General features: G+C 36.6%; 1 protein-coding gene across 1 annotated transcript in view; it reads right to left on the bottom strand.

The window, feature by feature from the left end:
- Nucleotides 1–11,369, bottom strand: part of SPHKAP (SPHK1 interactor, AKAP domain containing) — a 115,553-nt gene extending 104,184 nt beyond the window's left edge. Inside the window, exon 1 of the mRNA XM_007100863.2 lies at nucleotides 11,217–11,369. Coding sequence (XP_007100925.2) covers nucleotides 11,217–11,369 — 153 coding nt within the window. The remainder of the gene's footprint in view (nucleotides 1–11,216) is intronic.
- Between the last annotated feature and the right edge of the window lie 15,275 nt (nucleotides 11,370–26,644).

Raw genomic sequence — 26,644 nt, forward strand, 5'->3', positions numbered from 1 at the left:
ACCCAAAGTTAGCAGAAGGAAAGAAATCATAAAAATCAGATCAGAAATAAATGAAAAAGAAATGAAAGAAACAATAGCAAAGATCAATAAAACTAAAAGCTGGTTCTTTGAGAAGATAAACAAAACTGACAAACCATTAGCCAGACTCATCAAGAGAAAAAGGGAGAAGACTCAAATCAACAGAATTAGAAATGAAAAAGTAACATTTTTCATTTCATTTTCAAAAGTAACAACTGACACTGCAGAAATACAAAGGATCATAAGCGATTACTACCAGCAACTATATGCCAATAAAATGGACAACCTGGAAGAAATGGACAAATTCTTAGAGAAACACAAGCTTCTGAGACTGAACCAGGAAGAAATAGAAAATATAAACAGACCAATCACAAGCACTGAAATTGAGACTGTGATTAAAAATCTTCAGCAAACAAAAGCCCAGGACCAGGTGGCTTCACAGGTGAATTCTATCAAACATTTAGAGAAGAGCTAATGCCTATCCTTCTCAAACTCTTCCAAAATATAGCAGAATGAGGACCACTCCCAAACTCATTCTACAAGGCTATCATCACCCTGATACCAAAACCAGACAAAGATGCCACAAAAAAATAAAACTACAGGCCAATATCACTGATGAACATAGATGCAAAAGTCCTCAACAAAATATTAGCAAACAGAATCCAACAGCACATTAAAAGGATCATACAGCATGATCAAGTGGGGTTTATCCAAGGAATGCAAGGATTCTTCAATATATGAAAATCAGTCAATGTGATAAACCACATTAACAAATTGAAGGAGAAAAACCATATGATCATCTCAATAGATGCAGAAAAAGCTTTTGATGAAATTCAACACTGATCTATGATAAAAACTCTTCAGAAAGTAGGCACAGAGGGGACCTACTTCAACATAATAAAGGCCATATATGACAAACCCACAGCCAACTTCATTCTCAATGGTGAAAAACTGAAACCATTTCCTCTAAGATCAGGAAGAAGACAAGGTTGCCCACTTTCACCACTATTATTCAACATAGTTTTGGAAGTTTTAGCCACAGCAATTAGAGAAGAAAAAGAAATAAAAGGAATCCAAATCAGAAAAGAAGAAGTAAAACTGTCACTGTTTGCAGATGACATGATACTATACCTAGAGAAAGTTTTAAGTTTTTATTTTGCTTGAGTGAGATTACTAGGTAGTGTGGTAACTCAATGAGAAACTGATAAACTGTCTTCTAAAGTGGATTTGCCATTTTCATTCCCATCAGCAGCATATGAGAGTTCAAGTTGCTCTACATCCTTGTCAGTGCCTGGTGTTGTCAGTTTTTGCTTTCAAATTAATTTTACTCATTCTACTTGGTGCACAGTGGTACTTCATTGAGGCTTATTTTCCTCTTATTTTTTAAAGATTTTTTTTCCTTTTTAAGATTCTTTTATTTAAAATATAATTGGATTCTATATTGGTACAAATCACATTCATAAAACAATAAAGCATTAATTAGACTCTATATTTGATGCTAACTTTGGAATACCATTTCCAAGAGAAGGATAACACCATCCACATTAAGTTTTCATTCCCTCATTCATTCATTCAATGGCTGCTTGTTGAGCACCTGCTGTTTTTACTAGGTGTTGCTTCTTTACTGTGCGATCAGGGGTGGACAAAACAAAAATAATGACAAAGCAAACAGTTTTCTTCTCATCTTGTTGAGGGAGGACAGACCATAATCAAATAAATTTTCCATATTTATATATGTTCTGATAATGAAGACCACTGTGAAAATTACTGTGACTACTGTGAAGATAAAGCCACAGAAAGGGATAAAAATTAAGAGATGTATTTTGCAAAATATTTTCTGGCCTCTCTGAGGGTGACGTTGAGCAGAGTTCTGAATGAATCAAAGTGCCAGTCACACAAGCACCCGAGGGAAGAGCATCCCAGGCAGAGATCACCAGCAAAAACAAAAGCTCAAAGCAGAACTGTGTTTGTTGACTTTGAAGAACAGCAAAGAGCCCATAACGGCTGGTGCAGAGTGAGTGGTAGGGGAAGTGATGAGAAAGAACTTTTTATGTTTCACTGGAAAGAAATCCGTGGCTGAGCTGAGCCAGATATTCTTTAATGTCATGAAGCACTCTAAGATTCTACAAAATGTTTAATTATAATTTTTGGATGTTTAGTCACTGGCTTAAATAATGCTTAATTATTAGCTTAAACTTTTATAATAGCTTAAAACCCACCCCCCGCCACACACTGAACTGGAAGTCAAAAGATTTTGTGTAATTTTACACACTTATTTTATGTTGATTTAATCTGCGCCTTAGTGAACTTTTTGGAGAACTCTGTAATCTTTTGTTTTCCACTCTGGGATATGATACCTTTTCATTACCTCACAGCGAAAATCTATTGCTTATTTAAAGCACACTGAACTCCTAAAAAGAGACAAGGAAACAAACTGGAAATGAAATTATTGTGTGGAGAGAAAAAAGTGGCATAGAAAACGCAGTGGTTTCGTCTCAGTTTCTCAGAAGGTTGAATTAAATGTTAAGATAACATTTTCCTCTTCATGACGATTCTTCTGGCTGACTGCCTGACGTTTTGTGTATTTAGCCCCCTTTGACAAAAGGGGGAAACTGTTTCCAAAGTGTGAATAATCATGTTTGATTATTCATAGGACGTATTCTGCAATATGATCATCTGGTTGGATGTGAAACATTCTTGCATTACACGACTGACACCTAGTACAGTTTGGAAATTCTTGTAATTGATTATTACAAAGTATTGGAAAACAATGGCGTTCTTTTAAGGCCTTGAAACTAGCAATTCTCCACTGTCAAGGAGCAGAGCAAAGGCATAGGTGGTTTGGAAGTTTGGGAAGGAAATGCTTAGCAGCAGATCTGCAATTCTTTCTCTCTTTACTGTGGAGAATGGTGGGAGGGAATACCCCCAGAGAAGAAAGAAGAAAGAAGGTGACATTCTCATATCTCGTTATAAACATACTAACCTCTAGATAAACTGTACTTTTATAGCGAGAGAGTCCTTATCTATGGGATGCTTTTAGCAATCTGGTCGAACTAAGCTTGCCTCTGGGAAATAAATATGAAATATACTGATTTATAAATATCTCTGACAAATGTCACACATGCAAGTAACTGAGTATAAAATGGAAATGTTTCACGAACAAAAGGGCTCTCTTCTTTGAAATTAATGTCCCCGTGTATGTAATCTGGAGACTTTGTATATTAACCGGGAACAGAGTTTATCCTAATGTGGCAAGAAATGAACTAGGTAGACAGTTTCAGATCTCTCCCTGCTTTTCTTGTGCTGCACAATTACTCTGCCCTGGAAGCTACATTGTATTTCGATGCGATCACAAGAAAGGTTTAAGAGCACAGAGGGCCACTCAGCAGTATCAAGCCACGCTTGTTTACTTCTGCCACATCACACTTCAGCCAGTCAGGTGGCTGAAGAAAGCTTTGAAAGTTGATCAGAGCTTTCTCCACATGAAAATGAAAACCAAGCTTGAGTCTCAAGTATAAAATGCAAGAGTTTCAAACACAGATATACTCGGGAAATGCAATTATAGTATAATTTATGAATGGTCTGATTTAGAGAGAGTCAAATTAGACATAAATGGAGGACAGCTGATTAATTGCTACTTAATTCCTATTTAGATGCAGTATAATGCTGTCATGTTGATATGACCAGTGATGGAAATGTGATTTTTAATGTTAGGAGAGGCAAAATGTAAGAAAAAATGCACGTGTAGGAAAACACATGATGTGTATCTAGACCTACCATTGACTTTGTATGATTTTTCTGCAAAGTGTAAGTAGCGCAGATTTTGCCGTTCATCAAAGGGACAGCGGCTTTGGTCACGTATCCCTTGAATACTGATGCGTGCCTTTGGCTTTTGGCAATTATAAGAAAGTGGCAATTCTCATTTCTTGACTGTTCTTTGGAAGAAGCTGCTGGGAACAACTACCTTCTAAGATGTCAGCATATGGACCCATAATTTGCTGAGGTTCACACCTGCTTCTTGGATGCTTCTCATTCTGGAGAGTGTGAGCCCCCATCTGGATATTTTAGGGCAGGTCTCCTTCTCAAAATGTAGAGATCAGCCTAGTAAATGTGGGCATGCACATGACAGGGCTCATTTTCAGAGATTCATGAGCCAGAAGGCCCCTATGGAGGACTCTTCAAGTTTATCTGAGCTAAATGTTTCCATCCCATTCTGGCAGAAGTGAAAAGTGGGCACTTTTATCAGAAGGGTGAGCCTGGCCAGATACAGGGAAGGTGGATGCTGTTAGGACTGGTGGGGAACATGGTGTTTACTGCAGGCTACAGCCGCTCCGCGGCATGTGGGATCTTCCCGGACCGGGACACGAACCCGTGTCCCCTGCATCGGCAGGCGGACTCTCAACCGCTGCGCCACCAGGGAAGCCCGAGAGTGTTGTTTAGATGGAGGACTGAAGGGAAAGAGAGGAGAACCTTAAGGCTAGTGATGGGGAACCCTGGGATGGTAAGATCTTTTAAAGGCCCACAGAGAGAAAAGAGAGTTTTGAATGCCAGATTAGATATTTAAAAATATTTAGACCCCTCCCAGTTTTGGATAGAGATATTGAATACCTAATATAAAGGTTTGGTGTAATTGCAATAATTCAGGAAAAAAGATCACTTGCCTAGTTTCAATAGTGCACCATCACCCTCAATTCCACAAAATGTTTGAAGCTATTCTGGGTTTTCAGAGTCCTACTTTTTGGTTAAAAAAAAAAGAAAGAAAGAAAAGACACTGCAAAATCCTTCCAGGAGTTCACACACGGCAAAAAGGACGCTCAAGGAACGGAGCTGTAGAGAACAGAATAAGACTAGTATATTGGAGTCTCAAATACTCTATATAGCAATTGTTGGCAGGAAAGAGAGGTGGTGTGGAGTCCTGAATAGAAGTCTCGACTTTTGAAGTAAGAAGCTGAATCATATTCAAACTGCAAAGTGAGCCATAATTGCTGGTTTTCAACAAAGTTTCCCATGTAAGATTACTGAATTGACATTTTCCAAAGAATAAACTCTCCATGTAGCACATATAGCCCCACCTCTCTAAAGTTCAGTGTGGACCAGGCTGCTTTAAAGGCAAGAGAAGACATTCATCATTTCGACCTGCTTTTGGTGAAGGCAGAGGAAATTAGTCCCCACCAGAGCCCGCATCATCTTTGTTCTGGCCTCAGTGCAACCTTGCAGCCTCCTGGATGTCAGTGTGGCTCAGCACATGAGGAAGTTTCCTTAGGCAGTCAGCGAAATGGCCCCCAGAGGGAATTCTGTGGCTGGCTCTTTAGATGCAGCTTGGCTGAATCTGAACCTGTGAACTCGCTACCTTGTCTCCTAGCTCTTCTTCCTAATGACCTCAATGACACCACCATTCATGGACGTCTTGGTTCAAATAGTCAGAGTTCATGGTTCTGTTCAACTCTCAATGTCATGGAGACCTACTGACCTTGGCTTCCAACTGTGTCTCATCAGAGTTGGTTTTTCCTTCCTCTCACTGCCTGTATACAGGTTCTGCCTCTCTGTTCCCTGCTTCCCTATCCACATCAGCTATGCTTCTCCTGGCATCCCAGTCTCCACTCTCCCTTTCCTCTAAGGAATTATCTTTAGAACTACTATACTAACCATCTTCAAATATCACTTTTAGTAAGACGACTATTTCTTTTTTTTTAAAGGTCGTTTTATTGTTGGACAAAAATTGATATATATGTATTATATATACATATTATATAATATATTATATAATAGATACATATTTATTTTCCCCAGCACCACGCGGCATGTGGGATCCTAGTTCCGTGACCAGGGATTGAACCCACGACCCCTGCATTGGAAGTGCAGGGTCTTAACCACTGGACTGCCAGGGAAGTCCATACTCTCTAATTCTTTTCTTAAAAATCTCCATTTCTTCAATGCCTCTGATTACTCCTGAAGGAGGGCAATAAAACAAGACACCTAGCAGTTTAACAAAATTTGGATAGGCCATTCTCTGCTATCAAAATCTGAGCCTGAAAATCACTACCAGGTTGCTTGATCAGAAGAGAGTATTTCTAGAGCTCTGAGTTGTTTACACTCCAGAGGGAAAAGCCTTGTGTCTTCCTTCTATAGAAAGGTGGCTATGGCTCATTTATGCTAACTTTGTTTTAAAATTTATTTATTTAGTTATATACTTTTAAAAGCCCTTCCTTCCTTTAAAGAAACAGTTTCTACAAATACAGAATATTATAGCTATTTTCCTTCATGTACTTCCTAGAATTAATACTGGGGCTTTTGGCCAAGAGCAGTACAATTCTGACTAATAAAAAAGTCTTTAGAGATATGGATCCAATTCTGAAAAACCTTCTCAGTTTGTATGCCCATGGCTGCACACATTAATTGAATTGCTTTTGTTAATTACATGTCATCAAAATGATATGGGCTTAGATGAAAATGTATATTACAGAGTAGGATGAAACATCAAGGGGCATCCGTTCTGTTCTTCAGATGTATCTGTGCCACTGTTGACAGCAAATTTAAGTCAGTTTAAAGGAGGCCAGTCACACCAAAGAATGCTCTTGAAACTTCAGAGAGCCGATCAGATGTCATATTAAGATCAAACTTTGCCGCTGGGAACCTGAAATGTTATCAGCCTGCTGCCTTTGTTAAGTCAAAGTTTAAGGTGGATTTAATTAACATGACAAAAAGAGAAGGACATTTGAGGTATTGATTCTTCTCCAACAATTCTTTCCTCACATGAATCCTATTCAGAGACTTGGTTCCACTATATCCCAAGTTACAAATCTTCAGTCCATCAAGTAAAGCGTGCATCGAAAATGTCCAGCTATTGTGGAAATACGGCATTGACTATAATGCTTTCAAACTAGAGGAAAGTCTAACAGATACTCAACACAATGAAGGCACAATGCATGCTACGTCCAGATTAGTTTTAAAATTTTACTTACATAAATTTTGCCCTTGTGTAAAGATTATTTACTTGGAACTAGTCATTATTGAGCACCAACTATGTGCCAAGGGCTTACACAAAACTTTCCGTATATAAACGTCACACCAACCCTAAGACATCTGACTCAGAGAAGTTACATCACTGGCCTAAGATCACACAGTAAAAAGAGAAACCTGGAATTTAACTCAGGACTTTGGATTCCAAGTCCAGCTTTGTTACACAACATTTCACTACCTCCCTTTAGATAACAGATTTTGATTTATTATAGAGACAATATAAGGACCTTTCACTTAGTGCTTAACAGACATAAAAGGATAACATTTATAATAATTTAGCTCATTTAAAGGAAAGACCCTATGATTCAGTTTCACAAAGGTGTTTGCATTTGTCTTGTAAGGAAGAATTGTCCTATGAGAGGAGGAAACATCAGGGAATGTCCGTGTGAGATACAATTTTAAGAGATACCACGGAGGGCTCCAGTGTTCCCTCTCCACCAGCAGCTCTCTTTCTTTCTCTCAATTTTTTTCTGGCAATATTTGGAATTCTATCATTTAAGTGCATTATTTTACATACATTAAAACTTCCCCTGTGTCTTGGTGCTCATTAAATTAGGGTGACATAGGGGTTAGCTTACATCCCAACTTGGATGGATTGATGCTTTGTGATGAATGGAATTCTGAAACCATGTCCAGGCTCAATAAGCTCAGTTGTCAATGTCAGTTAAGGGAGGGGGCAATCGAACTAGTTCAGCAGTAGTAGTAGTCAAGTAAAAATAGCTTTTATTTTTGCAGTCACTATTTTATTGAGATTGCAATTTTATTGCTTTATTTTAAGCAATCACTAACACCTCAGTGTGAATTTATCTGATAACTTTCTTAGCACTTAGAGGAAGGGGAGAAGGAAGAGAAAGAATAATTCTGAAGCTAGAGCTGGGATAATGGTATAACATTGTACATTACCAGGGAACTTTTGAGAGCAAAAGGGGAGTCTATCCACAAAACTCCAGGAGAGTATACATAGGCTGTGACCAGATGATATGGTAATCTTAGCTCTGGGGAAAGACTTACTGATAAAACATATATTAAGGAGTTAATAAGTCCTTCAAATAAGACCACCGAAGTCTTTTTCCTGATGATATGGCTTTTTCACAGCTATGGTGTCCAGTGATCATTTTTCCCTAACAAGAAAATTGCACCTGGGTAGGATTCCCCAAAACCTTAGAGATTCACTGTGAAGCACACAACACATGAAATACATTCGGTCAATTTGCAATTTTTCAGAGGCTGATTATTCAACTAATGCATTATCTTCTGGACCCTTGTTTTATTTCTTCCACCGATTAATTTAACAATATATCAGTTCTGATAAGAAGGTTTGATGGGGAAGAAGATGAAGCTATTACATGAAATGAGTTTGGGGAATTACCAATAGACTTCAATTATCCATGTTACTCTTATAGAAGGTTGACTGACTGTGAAGAGTGGTGATTCAGCTGGACAGCCTTGTTGTTTCTAAGACAGAGCTGTCCTTATTCTTTTTGTCACTTTTGTACAGAATATACATTATAGTGCATTTGTGAACATATAGATCCTCACTTCCCCAATCCCATTATCTGTGATTAATACAATTAAAAATATAATCATGATCACTTAAATCAGCTTGCAGTAATATATAATAATAAAATAAAGGAATAAAGTCTCAATATTCATGCCTTTCACTGAGGGCCCATGTTCCTGATACAAAGAAAAGAAGAAACACTGGTGGGCTACTTTTTTGAAGGCAAGGAAAACAACTGTAGCCCACATGGTGTACGACACGTGGCATATATGGCTACTAAATTGTCTTAAAATGCAATTAGTATGTAAGCTTAAGAGAATATTTAAAATGAAAGGAATGTGTTGTTATGAATATTAGAAAAATATGGCCAGTACTCAAAGGTATTGACTTCTCCTGCATTAATTTGTAACAATCCTTCCTAAATTTAGCTGGATAATGTCTTTACTCATTCAAATCTTAATCATACTTCAAAGTCCAAATTAAGATGCACTTGTCTATCTTGAGATATGCCTGTGTAGTTACCTTATGTAATTATTTAACTTATTAATTATTGTTTGACTTTTCACATGAGAAACTAGTATTATCTCCCACACTAGACTGTAAATTCTTCCAGACCAGGGGCCATTTGTGATCTATCCTTGTATCTTTCCTCAGGATGTAACAAAATTTTAAAAGTATTTGGGTTGGACTGTATGGAATTACCCATATTTGATCATTTTTGATCCATATAAAAGTCAGTTTCATATGGTTCAACCTAATACTAGTTGTTCTAGAAATAATTGTGGAATGAGTAGAATTATATTTAAAACTTTAAATTCATATATATATATACATGAAGTCATTTAGAATAGATGACTGAATTTTTATTTTACTTTTTCTAGTAGCTGCCCAGTCCCAAACAGCTCTATTAGTTCATTAGCTTCCAGGCATGATTTTTAAAAAATGAATATGACTACCTATTTTCTAGGGAAATAAGCATAATTGAGAAAACAGATCATAAAGTACTAACTCTCTCAGCATGGTAATGCCAATATTGAATTTTTTTTCTGGCACTGCTTACTTGTTGATAAAATCATTCTTTAGAATAATAGGTAGGTAATCATTATTTTGAGTGCTTACAGTATGCCAGGCACTGTTCTAAACATTTCAAGTCTATAAACTCATTGAATCTGCACCTCAACCCTGTGAAATGGGTAATATTATCTTTTTTCAGACGAACAAATTGAGGCATGAAGAGGTAATTTGCTTGAAATCACACAACTAGTAATTATAGAACTGGGTGTCAAATTCAGGCAGTCTGGCTTCAGTCTTTCTTTTAAATGCCACTGGAATTCTAATCAATAGAAATAGAGTTATTTAAAAATTAGAATAAATTAAAAATCATTTAGCCTTTTGAAAGATATAGCATCCAGTGAAGACTTTATAATTTAGAGTTACAGAGTTGAAAAGACCATACCTAGGGCTTGAGAACCTGCTGCTTTAGTTCTTTCATAAGTAACTCAAAATCATTTTGAGTTATAGTGCCTCAGTTTTCTACATTAAAAACTGGAATTCATAGCACTTAAAACTCTATAAGAATTTTATGAGGATCATCTAACACATGATAATAAGAATCCTTAATTAATTATGCAGGTATATTTTTATATTTGGTTATGAATATATGCATGAAAATATTTTGTAAAATTATGTTTAATGCTACTTTTTAAATAATCAATATATGTTTTCTAATGAAGATATTTGTTTTCTTTGATACTTAAATACTGTACAAAGTCACACAAGCAGAGAATATATAAGGCTTCTTGACTGGGTACAGTAATCAATAAATTGAAATATATATACATATATAATGCACATTATGTATACGTAATTATATATACATATACAATATGATTAGTAAAAGAATTTATCTTAATTTATAGCTCTAAGCACTTTTTATAATTGAACTTTATTTTAACAATAAATGAACTAATCCAGTGTGATTTCCTCTAAGTTTTCATGAAAAGGAACACACTTTCCTCTGGAATTCACCATCGAATAGTGATAAAAGCATTAGATCAGGAATTGGGCATTTGGCTTTAAATTTCTGGGCCTCAAGTTGGATTGGCTGGAAAAATCGGACCATTAAATTAGATGATTTTATGTTGTTCAAATGACAACTTTCTGCAAGTGTCTTAAAGCAAGATTCGCTTATCAGTTCTAAAATCTGTACTCCAGGAAATGCAATTCTGTTCCTAATAAAATAACCAGGCTACCCTTCCCTTTAAGAAAATAGCAAAAGGAGAAGAGCCGTGAATTTTTCTTAGATATAGACTTAGGAGCTTAATATAATAAGTTGGGCCATTCAAAACCTGTGAAGATTTTTCTGCAAGGAGATCCAAGAAGCCGTTATCCGTGGCTATGTTTGGAAAGAGTTACTAGAAAAAGTTGGAGGTGAAGTGAAGCACTGGAGGCTTAGAATTTTTTAATCAGACCTTTCTGAAATGCTTGAGTTTTCTGATCATTTCCATGCATTAGGTTTTTGAATGTCATCAGGGGGTTGTCCTGGAGAGCAAATTGTGGGTGATTTTGTGGTGTGTTTTTGTTGCTGTTTCTGCTTTAGAAGAAGTGCTTGAAAAGTCAAACTCAAGTAGTGTTCAAGTTCAATCGGTGAGAAGAGAGCGGTGTTAGGCAGTGTTACCTTCTTACACGCAGTGATGGAGCTACCCAAGCTACTTCCCGAGCTGCCGCTGGCGCTGCCCTGCTGCAGTTCCGGAACCTCATACATCAGGGGTGACTCCAACTCGCTGTTTGTGCCCCAAAACACAAAAGAGAACACATTCTGGTGAATCATCTCCATATGCAGAAAGAAAGAAGCATGATGTGGTTTTATGGAAAATCATCTTTTCAGATTGTGCTGAACACTGCAAACCCTCCTGCTGACATTGATGTTCGCCTCTTTGTTGGTTTCACTTTTATAATTGGTGGAACCACTATGACCTATTCCATTGTGAATATAAAATTGCGACCCATCACCTTCCAGTGTAGGTGGATGGACACATTGCATCTGCATGACTTCTAGCAGGGTTGACATCTTTTCTTAAGCAAGCAGTTTTAAAACCCAAGTAATATCCTTTCAATTTTCACATTAATTCTGCTCGGCCAAAATGGACACATTAAAAAATACTCATTTTATTTTTTAAAATGAGGGAAGAACATAATTTTAACTGGGAGGCAGGGTGGTACCATGAAATGAACATGAGCTTTAGAAAACACAGGTCATCTCTTTATCATCTCTGTGGCTGGAGATGGTATCTTAACTTCTCTGTCTCCATAATTCTAGACTTATATCCTTTTCCCCTATTTCTGTCAAATCTTGGTGGGCTTGACTATATACGGGGCTGTATAAATGTTTTAAAAGATTTGAAATTATTTCTGCAGCCTCAAGATGTGATATAAATTGAAATTATTTTTAGAAAATATTTTTAGAATACTTAGAAATATTAAGATTCAGAGGGTTTTTTTGTATTTAAATTAGGCTAAATATTTTTCTTGTGAAAATATGCAAATTTGGGTTTTAAGAAAATGTACTGTTATCTCAAGTCTACACATTTTATTTTCATGGTTGTTTGCCACAAAGAACATGTACAATTCATTAAAATCCATTTTTTGGAATAGTGTCTAATGATTCTTTATGTAATTATCAACCGAAAATATAGAATTTTTTTCTTAAGAGAAGCACAATAGAAAATCAGTTAAATAAGCAATGTATTTCTGAGTAACATATAACCCTCCTGCTTTAAGTTCTGAATTAGTCAACTTTCACTGCATTGCAATTAACCATAAGTCAAATATTGCATGTATGTAGTCTGTTTGTATTTCTATTATTAATGACTATGAATAACATTTTTACATGACTGCTGATGGTGCTATGTAACAGATCAGAAATTTGGGTAAACATTTCAAAGAATAATTCAAGTAAAATCTGCTTTATTTTAAACTTTATGTGTTATTTTCTGAGAAATTGCCACCTTGAGGAATAGAATGGGTATAATTTAAATGAAAAGACAGCACCCATGTTATTTTTGTTGAACTGGTGAAAGCTTGCAGAAGGAAAGAAGGAAGGAAAGGAAAGAAGGTGAGGGGAGAGAGGGAGGGGGAAAGGATGAAAAAGCTAACGGCCTCCAGATACTGGCTATAACATCTTAGCCAGGATACTGCCTAGCTTTTCAGGGTCTGTCTCTTCTTTTATAGATGACATGTTTGGAGTAAAGTCTGTGGTCCCTGCTAACTATGGACATCACTTTCAAAATATCATAGAGAGTCTGAGTTTTCAGCCGTAGTCTTACAGGCTTCCCACACATGGGGTGATAGCTTTTTATGCTATTAACTGTGATTCTCCCTCAAACGCAACTGCAGATGTCGCTCTGAATGCTTTCTTGGCCACAGGACAGTTTGGTTTTTACACAAACACCAAACAGGTGAGGTTCCAAATCATTTTCATGTGGAAGACAGGACCACAGACCAAGCTAACTTTGGGCTGTAATAACTTGGCCCATAAGTCAGAGAAATTGTATGTTATTTCTTGTAGGAGCCAAAGCTCCGTGTGCAGTTCAGGCTGAAGAGTCTACAAAGCTACATGTCCTGTTTGCTACTGTGTCCCTTAGGCAGCTCTGGTGAGCTGGTGGATCACTTCCATCCAGGCTACCAAAGGACTTAGGTTCAGTGTTAGGACACCTCCCATGTCTCTTTGCAGGGTTATCGGTCCTGAGCATGGGAAGTAGGCAGACTGAGAAGTAAGGTGGAGACAAACCTGATATAAAACAGAGTAGAAACAGAGCTTCAACAATGTGTGATCTTTCTAAAGAGGGATCACATCTAACTTAGGGAGAGTAGGTCCAAAATCAGGGAGTAATGGGAACATCGGGAAAAGTGAAAGGTCACCCATGGAAGTTCCTTGTTTTCCCATGAAGCCTTCTGTATATGACTGCAGGTAGCCACAGGTGCTATGGTAATTACTACGCACATAAAAGTTTAACTGCTGAGCCAGTCTAGTGGGAAGAAGAAATGACAAGTCTACCCACATGTATCCTGAAAGCCCTTCGGCCTTTAACATGATTGTGAGATCCTGGTCGGAGATGAAGGTGAAGAAGGGGATTTGAAACTGTTGTTTTCCTGTAGGGCTCACTCCATTTGTTCTAAGGCTAAGCATGTATAGCATTAAAAAAAATATATATATATTTGTTTATTGTTATAAGAAGTAAATGAGGCAATAGAGTCACATAGTGGGACTAAAATCTGTGCATTATTTCACAATAACTGTGAGGCAACTCCTTGCACCAAGGCCAATGCATCTTTCACTCTCCTGAAACACATTAGGAATCAACTTATTGACACCTATATCCAAAATATATCTAGAGAGGCATATCTTTTAAATCATGTGACATGGATGTAAATTTCCAGTAGGTGGCTACAACACAGCCCAATCTGTTCCCGTGTCTTTGGAATGGAAATGGAATTTTTAGAGTATTTGCAAAAATGTTGTCTCTAGAGAAGCAGAACATTTGCTGCTACAGGATGAGACAGAGATGGCAAGAACATGAAACTCATGCATTTATTAAAATGAGTTCAAACTGACATTAAAAGAACTGCTGTCAAGATACAGTACAGCCTTATGACTTGCTCCTAATGGGTATGGCTGCAAATACTTTCCTGGGACATTTTCGTTTGATTTTGACAAGTGTTGACAGTATTTATTAAGCACATCCTTTCAGACAGGTTTCATGCTGAAACTGCTAAATACATTTCAATGAGGAGGAAGGCGAAGGTAGGAAAGAAGGTAAAAAAGCAGAATTTAAAGCAGTGACTTTAAAAATGTTATAGGAAGAGAAGCAGACTCCTTTGTAGAGCAATGTTATATATGAATTGCCCGAGTCCTGAGCTGTCACCACACTGCAATCATTAATGATTCATGCAGTGTGAATAAGTAGGTCACCATCAGAAAATAGCTTAAGGAATATTCAGTTATTTCACCAGAGAGTGAAGTGTCCAGTTACTGGAGACTGAGTTGTTTATATGCTGCTACGCAAAGTTTGGTCTATGAACCAGCAGCATTGATATCTCTTGGAAGCTTGTTAGATACCCAGGAGCTCAGGTCCTGCCCTAGAACTACTGAATAAGATCTGTAGTTTGACATTAAACTCAGGTGATTCGTATTCTCATTAAAGCTTGAGAAGCATTTATCTAATGTATTAAGTTAAATGTACATTCTTTTTTGCCCTTGAGCCGTTGCACATGATGTTGCTTCTTTTAGAAACACCCTTCTCAGTCCCCTTTCTTCCTCCTGGATAATTCCTTCTCTATCCTTTGGGTCTCAGTCTATAAATCACTTCTTGCACTTTCTCCCTTCCCTCTTCCTGCCAAGGAGGTCACTACTCCTCTCCAAACCTCCATTGTCAATGCACAAACACACACATACACTCTCACCTCTTCCCACCCTCTTCCCAGCACTCAACCCAACCCAAGAAATGAGATCGACACTCTTCTTGTGTGTTTCAACAGCACCCTGAACCTTATCCTGTTATAGCATTTGTCAAAATGACATATAATTATGTAATGTTTGTCTGTATCCCCCTTTAGGCTGTAAATACTGAAAGATTAGGGACCCCTTACAACCTAGGACAGTGCTAGGCAGTGATGGATGCTCAATTAGTATTTATTAAAGTTGTTTTTTCTTATCTTTCTGAGCATCCTGTTTGACCTCAAAAGATTATGCACAAAAGAGTGTTTGAATTCAATGCTTAATTTTCTGCAGTGGTGACATATGGTGAGATAAGCCACATCTGAGAAGATAATCTAAAGTACTTCCCAGGATAATTCTACCGAAAAGGGATCCTGCTGCTATCGTTGCGAGAGTCTAGTAAACACAGTGAAAGTTAGACAATTTTAAGATTCTAAAAGGTAAGATTTCTTATCTTCTTCCCCACTTAAAGAACGCTTTCAGTGAAATATAGTAATTGGTTTGATTGTCTCAGTTCTGTTAAGGATATCCACTCTTGAGCTTTAATACTAAATCCTCTAATCGCGACACTTGGAACAAAAATAAAAGCTCACATCTATCAGAAGGAATTTTGAGCAAAGAATCAAGTTGGTCTTGTTAAAGCCAGTTTAACAATGTGCCACAACCTAGAATTTAGAGGATTTAAAAATACACATTTGTGTGGTTCAAAATGAAAATTTGCTAAAGTGAATGTCCTTCTTTTACCCTCAGCTAAAGGGATTAACTTGTTAGATGAAGCTCAGGGGTTTAGGTTAGTCTTTCAAAAACTGATTTGTTTTTGGAAACATAAAAAAACTCTGAAAACCCACAAGAATCTTGAGAAAGAAGAACAAAGCTGGAGGCATCACACTCCCTGATTTCAAACTATATTACAAACCTATAAAATAGTGTGATACTGGCATAAAAACAGACACATAGATCATTGGAATAGAATAGTCAGAAATAAATGCACACATATAGGGTCAATTAATATATGACAAAGGAGCCAAGAATATACAATGGGGAAAAGACAGTCTCTTCAGTAAATGGTGTTGGGAAAATTGAGCAGCCACATGAAAAAGAATGAAACTGGACCACAACCTTACGCCATACACAAAAATTAACTCAAAATAGATTAAAGGCTTGAACATAAGACCTGAAACCATAAAACTCCTAGAAGAAAATATAGGCAGTAAGCTCACAGATAATTTTTAAAATCTGACACCAAAAACAAAAGCGCAAAAACAAACAAATGGGACTGCGTCAAACTAAAATGATTCTGCACAGCAAAGGAAACCATCAACAGAATAAAAAGACACACTACTGAATGTGAGAAAATATTTGCAAATCATGTATCTGATAAGGGGCTATTATCCTAAATATGCAAAGAACTCATACAACTCAATAGTAAGAAACTGAACAGCCCTATTAAAAAGTGGGCAGAAGATCTGAATACTGATGGCCAATGAAAAGATGGTATATGAAAAGATGCGCTACATCATTAATCATCAGGGAAATGCAAATCAAAACAACGATGAGCTATAACCTCATGCCTGTTAGAATGACTATTAGTAAAAAGACAAAATAACAAGTGTTGGAGAGGATGTGGAGAAAAGGGAACCCTTGTGCACTGTTGGTGGGATGTAAATTGGTGCAGTCACTATGGAAAACAGTTTGGTGGCTCCTCAAAAATTAAAAATACAACCATCATACAATCCAGCGATTCCACTTCTGGGTATTTCTCCAAAGAAACCAAAACCACTCATTTGAAAAGATATATGCACCCCATGTTCATTGCAGCATTATTTACAATAGCTAAGATATAGAAACATCCTAAATGTCCATCAATGGATGGGTGGATACACACACACACACACACACACACACACACACACACACTGGAATATTATTCAGCCATAGAAATGAATGAAATCTTGCCATTTGCAACAACATGGCTGGACCTTGAGGGCATTATGCTAAGTGAAATAAGTGAGACAAAGAAAGACAAATACTGTACAGTCTCTCTTATATGTGGACTCTAAAAACATATACATATGTGTGAGTATATCTATATCTATATATCTATATTTATATCTTTATAAAACAAGAGGGAGAAGTAGGTGGGAGGAATAGGTGAACTGTTTTTTGTTTTGTTTTTAAAATTTTAAATAAATTTAATTTAAAAATGATTTGTATTAAAAATCACATGATATGTTAGTTTCTTTTACCTTCACCTTCTGACCAATCTATTGACAAACACTCCCTCCTTGACCAAACTTTAGTCAAGTTCCTCTGAACCGTCTTTTCAACTGGATTTTGACCTTGGTCTGCTGAGCCCAGTTTTAGCAAAGAATCCTGCTAAGTCAGTTTAGTAAAATTCTCCCACCCTTGATATCTACTCAAGTTCCTCATCCTTCACTCTGAATATCTAAGTCCTTGGTCAGACTCTAACAAGAATCCTGTCAGGCCATTTTAGCAAGGATCCCCCTCCCTTTGATATCTCCTCTTAGTAATTTTCTATCCACCGAACCCCTCACCCTGCCCAATGGTTATAAATTCCCAGTTGTCCCTATCGTATTTGGAGCTGAGCTCAGTTCTATAAAGAGTTATCTCTCTCCCCTACTGCAGTAGCTCAAATAAAATGTCTTGCATTTCTAACAAGTGTCTGGTGCGAGATTTTTCTTCTACGCTGTGTAATCTTCTGTTCCATCTCTGGTAAGAAATTCACATTTTTTTCCTTCTGTACTCATGTTTTTCTTTTCTGGGCTGGGGACATCAGAGCATGGCTTTCTCATCATGTCATCCATAAGAATTAAATATGTCACCAGCTTATCAGCGACTAGCAGACCTACAAACTCCTCATTAATTTTGTAGGATTTTACTAAAAGTATTACAGGAAATGACTATTCAACCCTGAAAATATTTAAAAACCATCATTATGCCCTGTTTTAATTTTTAAAGGTGACCAAAGAACTGTAGAATGGTGAATTCCAGACTTTTTGATCTCCTGGACCAGTAAAATAACAATAACAACAGCAATAATATTATAAAGCAACCAAGCTTTTATTTTCCCAAATAAGGACCTTTAAAGAAAATCCTTTACTACCTCTCTCTCACATTCATTCTTCAAAGAAGGGACATTTAAACAATGTAACGACACTCCGATACATTATCAAAGAATGAAGAATATTTCTTTTGAAGAAAAGATGGTTGACAAACTTTACAATAATTTTTTGTCCTCAGATCAGTGAACATGTTACAGACCTGAGTTTGTGTACTTTTTGTGAGGTACTATTAAAAAATGACAATAAAAAGAGTATAAACAGATCATTTATTATTAATCATAAAACAAGTGGCTCAGCTGAACAGTATTCAGTGGGTCAGAATACTGTGCTTTGCAAATTCATATATTATCTCTGAGTAAATAGGTGACAACAAATAATGGCCTCAAGAATTTAATCACTACCTTAGGAGTTTATTTTTGTACCTTAAAAGGTGGTTTCACAATCCCAGCCTTCACCAAGACCCACAAGAAATAATTTTGAAATATAACTCCTTGTTCAGAAAAGAGGATCAAGCGAAAGAACAAGATCGCTTAGCTTTTTCCCCCCTTCTGTTAATGAGGGCTAGGGGGAGACTTTTGAAAACATATGCCCTACAAATGGTGTGTGCAAAAATATTATTTTAATGTCAGACAAAATGTACCCATCACTGTTGCTAAGTTAGTGTTGTATGAGCATGCATTCATACATGAAGACCATTAGATGCTTACTATTGATATATTTACCCCAAAGTGCTTTCTTTCTAAACAAAGATTTAGGCGATATTTGTTTGGAGGGTCAAAACACATCCTATATATCACTGCATTCTGCTGCATCTAGATTTTAGTTCAGACACATTAATAATATATGTTACAGGAACCACCTCCACTCCCAGCTAATTCCTGTTCTTCCACCAAACCACCTGGGCAAGTGCCTCATTCTGTTATACAACCTTCTCTACATTACTTCCAAACACATTACCATCATTTAATGCATAGCAGGTGCTTAGTATCTACGGACTGTTTTACACAGTCTTTTAATTATATCTGTTGTATAGATGGGAAATCAAGGATTAGAGGTAAATGTAATCCAAGTTTATATCACTGGTAAATGAGTGATCTGAGACTTGCCCTTCTTCTCTTATCTCTACACCATGTACTTTCCATTGTAACTTCTAATTTTCCTTCTAATCCTTTGCTTCTATGACCATGACCTCTAAATGAGTCCCAAGGTAGCCAAATCCTAGTGCTTTGGTATTTGAGAAACCTAGGTTCAAGTTTCTATTTTTACCACTTGTTAGCGGGATGAAATTAGACATGTGACTTAAACCTCTCTAAGCATTCGTTTCCTCATCTGTAAGATGCAGATTATAATACAAGCTGTGTCATGGAACTGTTCTGGTGGTTAAATGGGGTTATTCTCGTAAAGAAGTAGCATAGTGTTGGCATAGGGAAATCACTCAATATTAAATTGAGAAATGATACCGTGTTAAGCCCTGTAAATTTACTTACTCTTAAGAGTCTCCTTATTAGATTTTAAGTACATTTTGGTAGTAAATTAAACATAATACATGCAGGCCTTTTTAATAAATGCATAAATACTTGTTATAGTGACATTTCTCTGTTCTCAGTTCTGAGTTTCTAAAATATATATATACTTATGCTGACTCTTGACTATTACCATGAGGTTATAAAATAAAGAATGATGAAACTTTTTTAAATCCAAGAGAACATAAAATTCATTCAATTAGTCTAAAGCTGTGCAAATAGATGGCCTGTTCAGACACACAGTCTTATATTTGTCAACATGGGGAAATATTCAGATCATTGAAGCAAAGCCCCAGAGCTTACAGAGAACTAGTCTGACTTCAGTGAAAATTTGAATTGAAAGTGTTTCTTGAGGAAAGAAGTTGTATTGCTTAAATGCTACTTTAATTGAAAAAATTTAGTAAGACTAATAAGTACATAAGAATGATTTTTCTAAAGCATTTAATATATATTTTCCTCTGTGTTTCTGTTTGCCCTCTTCATTTGCTTGGCAAACCCTTTCTTCTGAGATGCTGGGAGTTAGGCTTCTGTGAAGCCTCTGCTTCAGGTATCATCAAAAATCACACTGAGGAACTGATATAAGAAATGTTAGGAGAGGGAGGAAAAGGGATGTATCCTAGGTGGAGCCATGCATGTTGGTCATTTACATTCAAAGTCAATTATATGAAAGTGGGTTAATGAAGAAAAAAGGAGTGAAAGAAGAAAGATAAGAAATGTGGCTGTGTGTGAAAAATATGGGCCTGTGTCATTCTGATGTGTCTAGTGACTGTTGTACAGTATAGATTTTAAGAAGTCTGTTGATAAATAAGTGAGTGAATGAGTTTTGTTGGTCTCCTAAGTTAGGAAAACTGGCATACTATTCTGTCAATCAAGATAATATGTCATATATCACATGTTGCTTCTGAGGGCATAAATGTATGTGGCTTTTTTGAAAAACAATCTGGACATATGTTTCACAACTCTTATTCATACATGTTACTCAGTACCGCCCCTTACAAGAATCTATTCTGAAGAACAGACACTGAGATAAAGACTCACGTACCGGTTGTTCAACTCAATATCATGAGTAGAGAAAAACTGAAAATAAATAATACATTCACTAATAGGTACATTGATGGAATTAGTATGCAGATATTAAGATGATGCCTCTTCCCCATAAATACAAAAGGACTTGGGAAAATGCTCCCCTGTTGAATGAGTACAGTTGAACACAAAATGTTATACAATATGACTACCGACATAGGTGGCATCCTTTTAAAATGTAAGATTAATCAGGTCATCTCTATGCTTAAAACCTTGCCATAGGTTTGCATTTCACTTCGAGTAAAGTTGTAAGTCGTTGCCGTGGACTACAAGTATGCTTGAAATCTATGACCTCTGAGACCTTGGGTCCTTCACACCCTTCCCGCCTCTCTCCACGCTGGCTACACTGGCCTTCTTGCTAGTCCTAGAACAGGACAGGCACACTGCTGTCTTCGTGCCTTCCCTAGCTGCCCCTCTGCTCTTTGTCTGCAAAATCCCTTCATATTACCTCCTTCAGGTCTTTCCCAAATGGCCCTTCTCAATGCGGCTTTTACTGACCATCCTGTTGTCACTCAGGCCCCCCATCCCTGGCTTTTCCATCTCTCCTACTCTGCCTTATTTTTCTCATTATCAATATCATCTTCTAACATTCTATAGGATGTATTGATTTACTATGTTTATTGTTTATTGTGGGTCTCTCCTCCCTGCGCTCCCCCGCAGGTTTATTACCTGCTGGTTATAAATTCCAAAAATGTGGGGATCTTTTTCGGTTTTGCATGAGGCATTCTCAGGCCATACATAATACCTGGCATATAGTAGGAGCTCAGTAAATGTTTGTTAAATCAATGAGCTAATTAAAACAAATGTATACATAGTTTCATACGCGTAGAAACATATGAAAATGTTAACAGAACTTATATTTGAGTAAAGGGATTACTTGTGACATTTTCTTTCTTGTTCTTTTCTACATTTTCTAAATTCTTTACATTCTTTACACGTGTGTGAGACTCAAAAGAATTCTTTATTTTAAAATGTGTGATCTCTGTAAGCTCTGAAAATCTAGTGCTTATAAAAAAAATTGGAAATGCAAAATCTATTATACTTACAGTCATAAGGAATTTCCCCGATTATTAAATAATTTTTTTCCTTCAAAATCAAATGAAATTTTCCATTTTAACATATAGGTTACCATTTTAGTGATGAGTTCTCATGGGTCCCCCCAAAGCTACTACAGTGAAAATGGATTAATGTGACTGTTAGAAGTAATAAAACAACAAAATAAGCAAATGCTGCCTTTAACCAAAGGTAACCTCCATGGCAAAGCTTTTATGCTGAAGAGTCCTTTATCATGGTCTACTGTATATGAGCCTACATCTGGTTTTCCTTATATCTCTGGGGGATAAGGCTGTTGAACGGCTTCATAGTTGTCTGTATAAATAACTGGCCAAATGAAATTAAACTTCGACAGTCCTTTGGAGCAAGTGCTGATTCTGGATAATGAGATTTTACTTAGATCAGGAGCAGAACATCCTGGAAGCTGCTGGATGGCATTACCTGCACAGTTTAAAATAGCATCATCACGCCAAAATACCGATCGCCTCGAAAGGATGCTCTCCTAATGGGTAAGGACAGCCAATGCTAATGGCTTCATTTTTCTGAAACTATCTTAATAGTTTAAAGAATTTCTAGTGAGGTCTTTTTTGGGTATATTAGATTATCTTTTAAAATATCCAAAGCCTGTAGGAAGCATCTCATGTGTTAGAATGAGGTTGAATAACATTCCTTTAAAAGGGGCAGGGGGTATAACATTTCCCGGAACATTCTTGCTCTCGGACATGTGGTAAGCATATTAGGATTTTATACATCTGAGTCACTATGGAACCCTACAAAATACTTAGCACCATGTCTGCCAATTAATCAGCACTCAATAAATATGATAGGATCAATAAATGGCACCACAAAAATTTTAGTGATTTATCCCCAATTGTCAGATAAAGGTGAACATGACCTTTTAATTCTATCTCTATGCTTTTGTCTGTGAGAGTCTATAGTCCTGAAATACAAATGTTAGTAAAACTAACATTTAGCTAGAAATAATGTATATAAACCATAAGTGGAACTGTCATTTTTTTATCAAGAAAAAATTCATGTAAATTATAATTGCAATATTTGAAACCAATAGAATGAAGAAACATATAACAACATCCACACACTAAACAATATGCCATATGAGAAGATTTGTGATTAATATAAATATATATGTCAAAATTAAAAAAAATATCCTTATGACATGTGATGTAATGAAAATACTACTATGTGCTGGAAGTTGGAAGACTTGAATTTGGGTCTCAACTGTCACTTTACTAGCTTTATCTTGGGAAAGTTACTTAATCTCTCTGAGCCTCAGTTTTCTCATCTGTTAAATGGGACTAATATTATTTACTGTACAAGGTTTGCTATTAATGAAAGGAGTAAATCTCAGTCAATATTAATAGGTACACTTGGCTGAGCACCCGCTCTATCCCAGTTGTTGTGACAGAACCTTTACATTTGTCACTTCATATCTTCAGGGTAGGGGAAGTGCTATTACCCTATTGTATTCATAAGAAGACTGAGACAAAGAGGTTCGGAGTTTGCTCAGAGTTACACAGTTAAGTGGCTTAATTTGGGATCCAAGCCTAGATGAACCTGACCCCAGTCTGTCCTCTTTCCCCGAGGCCTGATGTCTTCACATGGTGCCACTGGCTTTTGTCAGATGCTAACTTTCTTAAGAACTGTGTTTTTTTCAGGGTGCTCCCATTTTATGGGGACCCTGGGGTCCAGAGAAGAGCAATGCGGACAAGGGTGAGGGTTTGCAGGAGGAGATGTGCTGCTGCACCAGACTGGACGGATGGTCCTCTTGAGGGAAGAGGGGGACTCGAATCATAAAGAAGCATCACCAAACACACTACCAGGCCTAGACCTCCCTGAAAATGAAATAGAATGGCATCCTCCTTTTGTGAGTGGAGGAATGAGGAAAACTGTCTAACTAAAAATATCCACCACCTGTCTAATCTTGATGATGGAATCCCTAATAATGACTTGGAGTCAGTCATTTAAACTAGAAGAGCGTAGCAGGAACCCAAAGAGATGGGACACAGAAAGGATAAAAATTTGATGTTAAAAAAGAGGTCAGGTGCACAGCACAATTTGCAGTTTGGCACCATGAACCAGGAAGCCTGCAAAGTCACGGTCAAAATCTGAGGGTTGGGAGCCCAGGGGGCGGAGGGAATGCTGGCACGAAAGAAGAGGCCCTGGTCATGACTTGGCTGTATGTCCTCCTGGACACCACACCCCACAACCAACCTGGATTCCTGGGAGTGTCTCCTGGAGGACCAGGCAGCAGAGAGGTAGGTGGGTGAGTTTGGTTCAACTACCCATATGGCCCATGGAGAGGACCACACCCACAATAAAGGAGTTACAAACAGGAGCAGATTTGGAGAGGAAGCAGGAGAGGAGAAGGGTGGGGGGGTGGAAAGGAAGCAAGTTTTAGTATCATTCAAGGGGAAAGAGACAGCAGAGCAGGCTGTCTTTAAAAAGAACAAAAATAGCTAGATGATGAAGTTGTAATAATTTTTAGAAACTCAGAAAAGGGTTCAAAGATTGCATGCATATTTCCAGGTCGTGTCTGTCCTGGGTAATACCCTGGACTTGTGTCCGAGATTGGGTTCCACATCTTGGATGCATCAAAAGGTAAATTAATCTTGTAGATAAGACTTTCGGAGACTTCCAACCTGGTTTATGGCTATCTATAGGTGAGGAGCTCAGTTTGTGCTACTCAAACTTATTATTTTAATATTAAGATTAATATTAAGAGAATAGTGGGGCAACAGATTTTTATGGACATTTGTTACAGCTTCATTGAAAGCCTTGTAATTAATTTTCTATACAATGCTTACCTGTAGGCATGCTGTAGCTCTTTGTTTATCAGTCAGAATGAATAGTATATTACCTCAAATCTCAAAGGCTATAAAGCCATTATAACTATGAGAAAACCAATAATATCACTATATGTTGGAGCACAAAATAAAGCAGAAGGAGTCGGTGAAATTATCGTCACATCTCCATTGCTGGGAGTTACTGGTACATAATTAGAATTCAAGGAAATTTTACTGTGTGGATGAGGATGCCAGAGAACAAAGGCAGTAAAGCATCAGAGATATCAAAGCAGGAGATACCTGATTTGGGGGCATGGGGTAAAAGGCGTGAATGAGTGACCATTTGTGGTCACATAATGTCCAATCTACATCATTAGCTAAGGGTGATAATTTTCTCCAGAAATGTCTTGCATGTTTTTTTGAGCTTTAGTCCTAGAAAATTCATATTTATTGATACCATATAAATGATCTCAATAATTATCCAATAATTTATCTGCAGATTCTTTTGGATTTTTTATGTACACAATCAAAAAGCTGCAAATGTGGAGAGTTTTGTTTTCTTCTTTTCCATGCCTTTTAGTTTTTGTTTCTCATTATTGCCTTCCTGCATTGGCTACCATCTTCAGTGAAATGTTGAATAAAGTAATAAAAAAAAAAAATCCTTAGGGTTACACCATTATGTATTTTGTTTGCTGTAGATTTTTATGAAGTAAAACTTTGTACTTTTCTAGTATTTTTTCAATTACTTGTAAAAGGATTTTTTTTATCAAATGCTTTTTTGCATTTATTAATATAACCATATTTTCTCCTTTAGATTATTAATTTGAGGGCTTATAGTAATTGATTTATAATATTAAATCAGTCTTGAATTCCTGAGATCAACTCAATTTGATAGTAATCTATTATCCTTTTTATATTTTGTGGGACCTAGATTGCTAATATTTTCTTTGGGAATTTTTTCCCTTTGTGATCATGACTGAGATTGAATTTCCTTTCTACCCTTGTCATGTTGGTATCAAGGTTATGCCAGTTTCATAAAATATATTAAAGCTATTCCTCTTTTTCTGTTTGCTGGATGAGTTTGTGTTCTATGGAAATTATCTATTATCAAATGTTTAGCAGAACTGTCTAACAAAGAAAGAGTGGCGATTTTCTGTTGGAAGGGTTTGATGCTTATCGTGGTTTCTATTTCTTCTTGAGCTACTTTGGTAAGTTATATTTTTCTTCAAAATTGCCCATTTAATCTAAGTTGCATGTTTATGTATTGACATAATGTTTTATAATATTACTATAATTTTGTCTGTGAAATCTATAGTGATGTTCACTTTTTTTCATTCCTACAATTGTTTTTGTTCTTCACCCCCATTTTGAAATTAAGTATATCAGGGATTTGTCAATTTGATTTGCCTTTTCAAAGAACCATCTTTTGGTTTCTCTATCCTTTATAGTCTATGTTTAATTTCGATTGTATTAATTTCTGGTCTTATCATTATTTACTTTCCTTGGGGTTATTTTGTTTTTTATAAAATCTCAGGAGATAAATGTGTACTATCATCTTAAGTATTTTTCTTTTTTAAAAATGTATGCTATATATGCTTTAAGGCTGTAAATTTTTCTCTTATGATGGCTTTACCTGCACTCCACAAGTTTTGAAATATGTCATGTTCATTATCCTTTGAACCAAAATACTTTCTAATTTTCATTATAATTTTGCTGATTTTACTTCTATTTAATTGGAAAATTTTATTCACCTTTTCATGATTGACTTCCAATTTAATTCCATTTTTCTCAAATAACATAGTCTGCATAACATTAATCTTTGGCATTTGTTAAGAATTGCTTTATAATCTAGTGCATGGCCAATTTCCGTAAATGCTATATGTATTCTGCACGTTTTAGTTGTATTATTCTATATACGTAAATTAAGTTAAGTTGGATGCGATATTCAGATCGTTTAAGGTCATATTGTTACTTTTGAGTATTTAAAAAAATATTTTTGTCGGGGCTTCCCTGGTGGTGCAGTGGTTGAGAGTCCGCCTGCCGATGCAGGGGACACGGGTTCG

The sequence above is a fragment of the Physeter macrocephalus genome, chromosome 2 (assembly GCF_002837175.3).
Source record: "Physeter macrocephalus isolate SW-GA chromosome 2, ASM283717v5, whole genome shotgun sequence".
NCBI lineage: Eukaryota > Metazoa > Chordata > Mammalia > Artiodactyla > Physeteridae > Physeter > Physeter macrocephalus.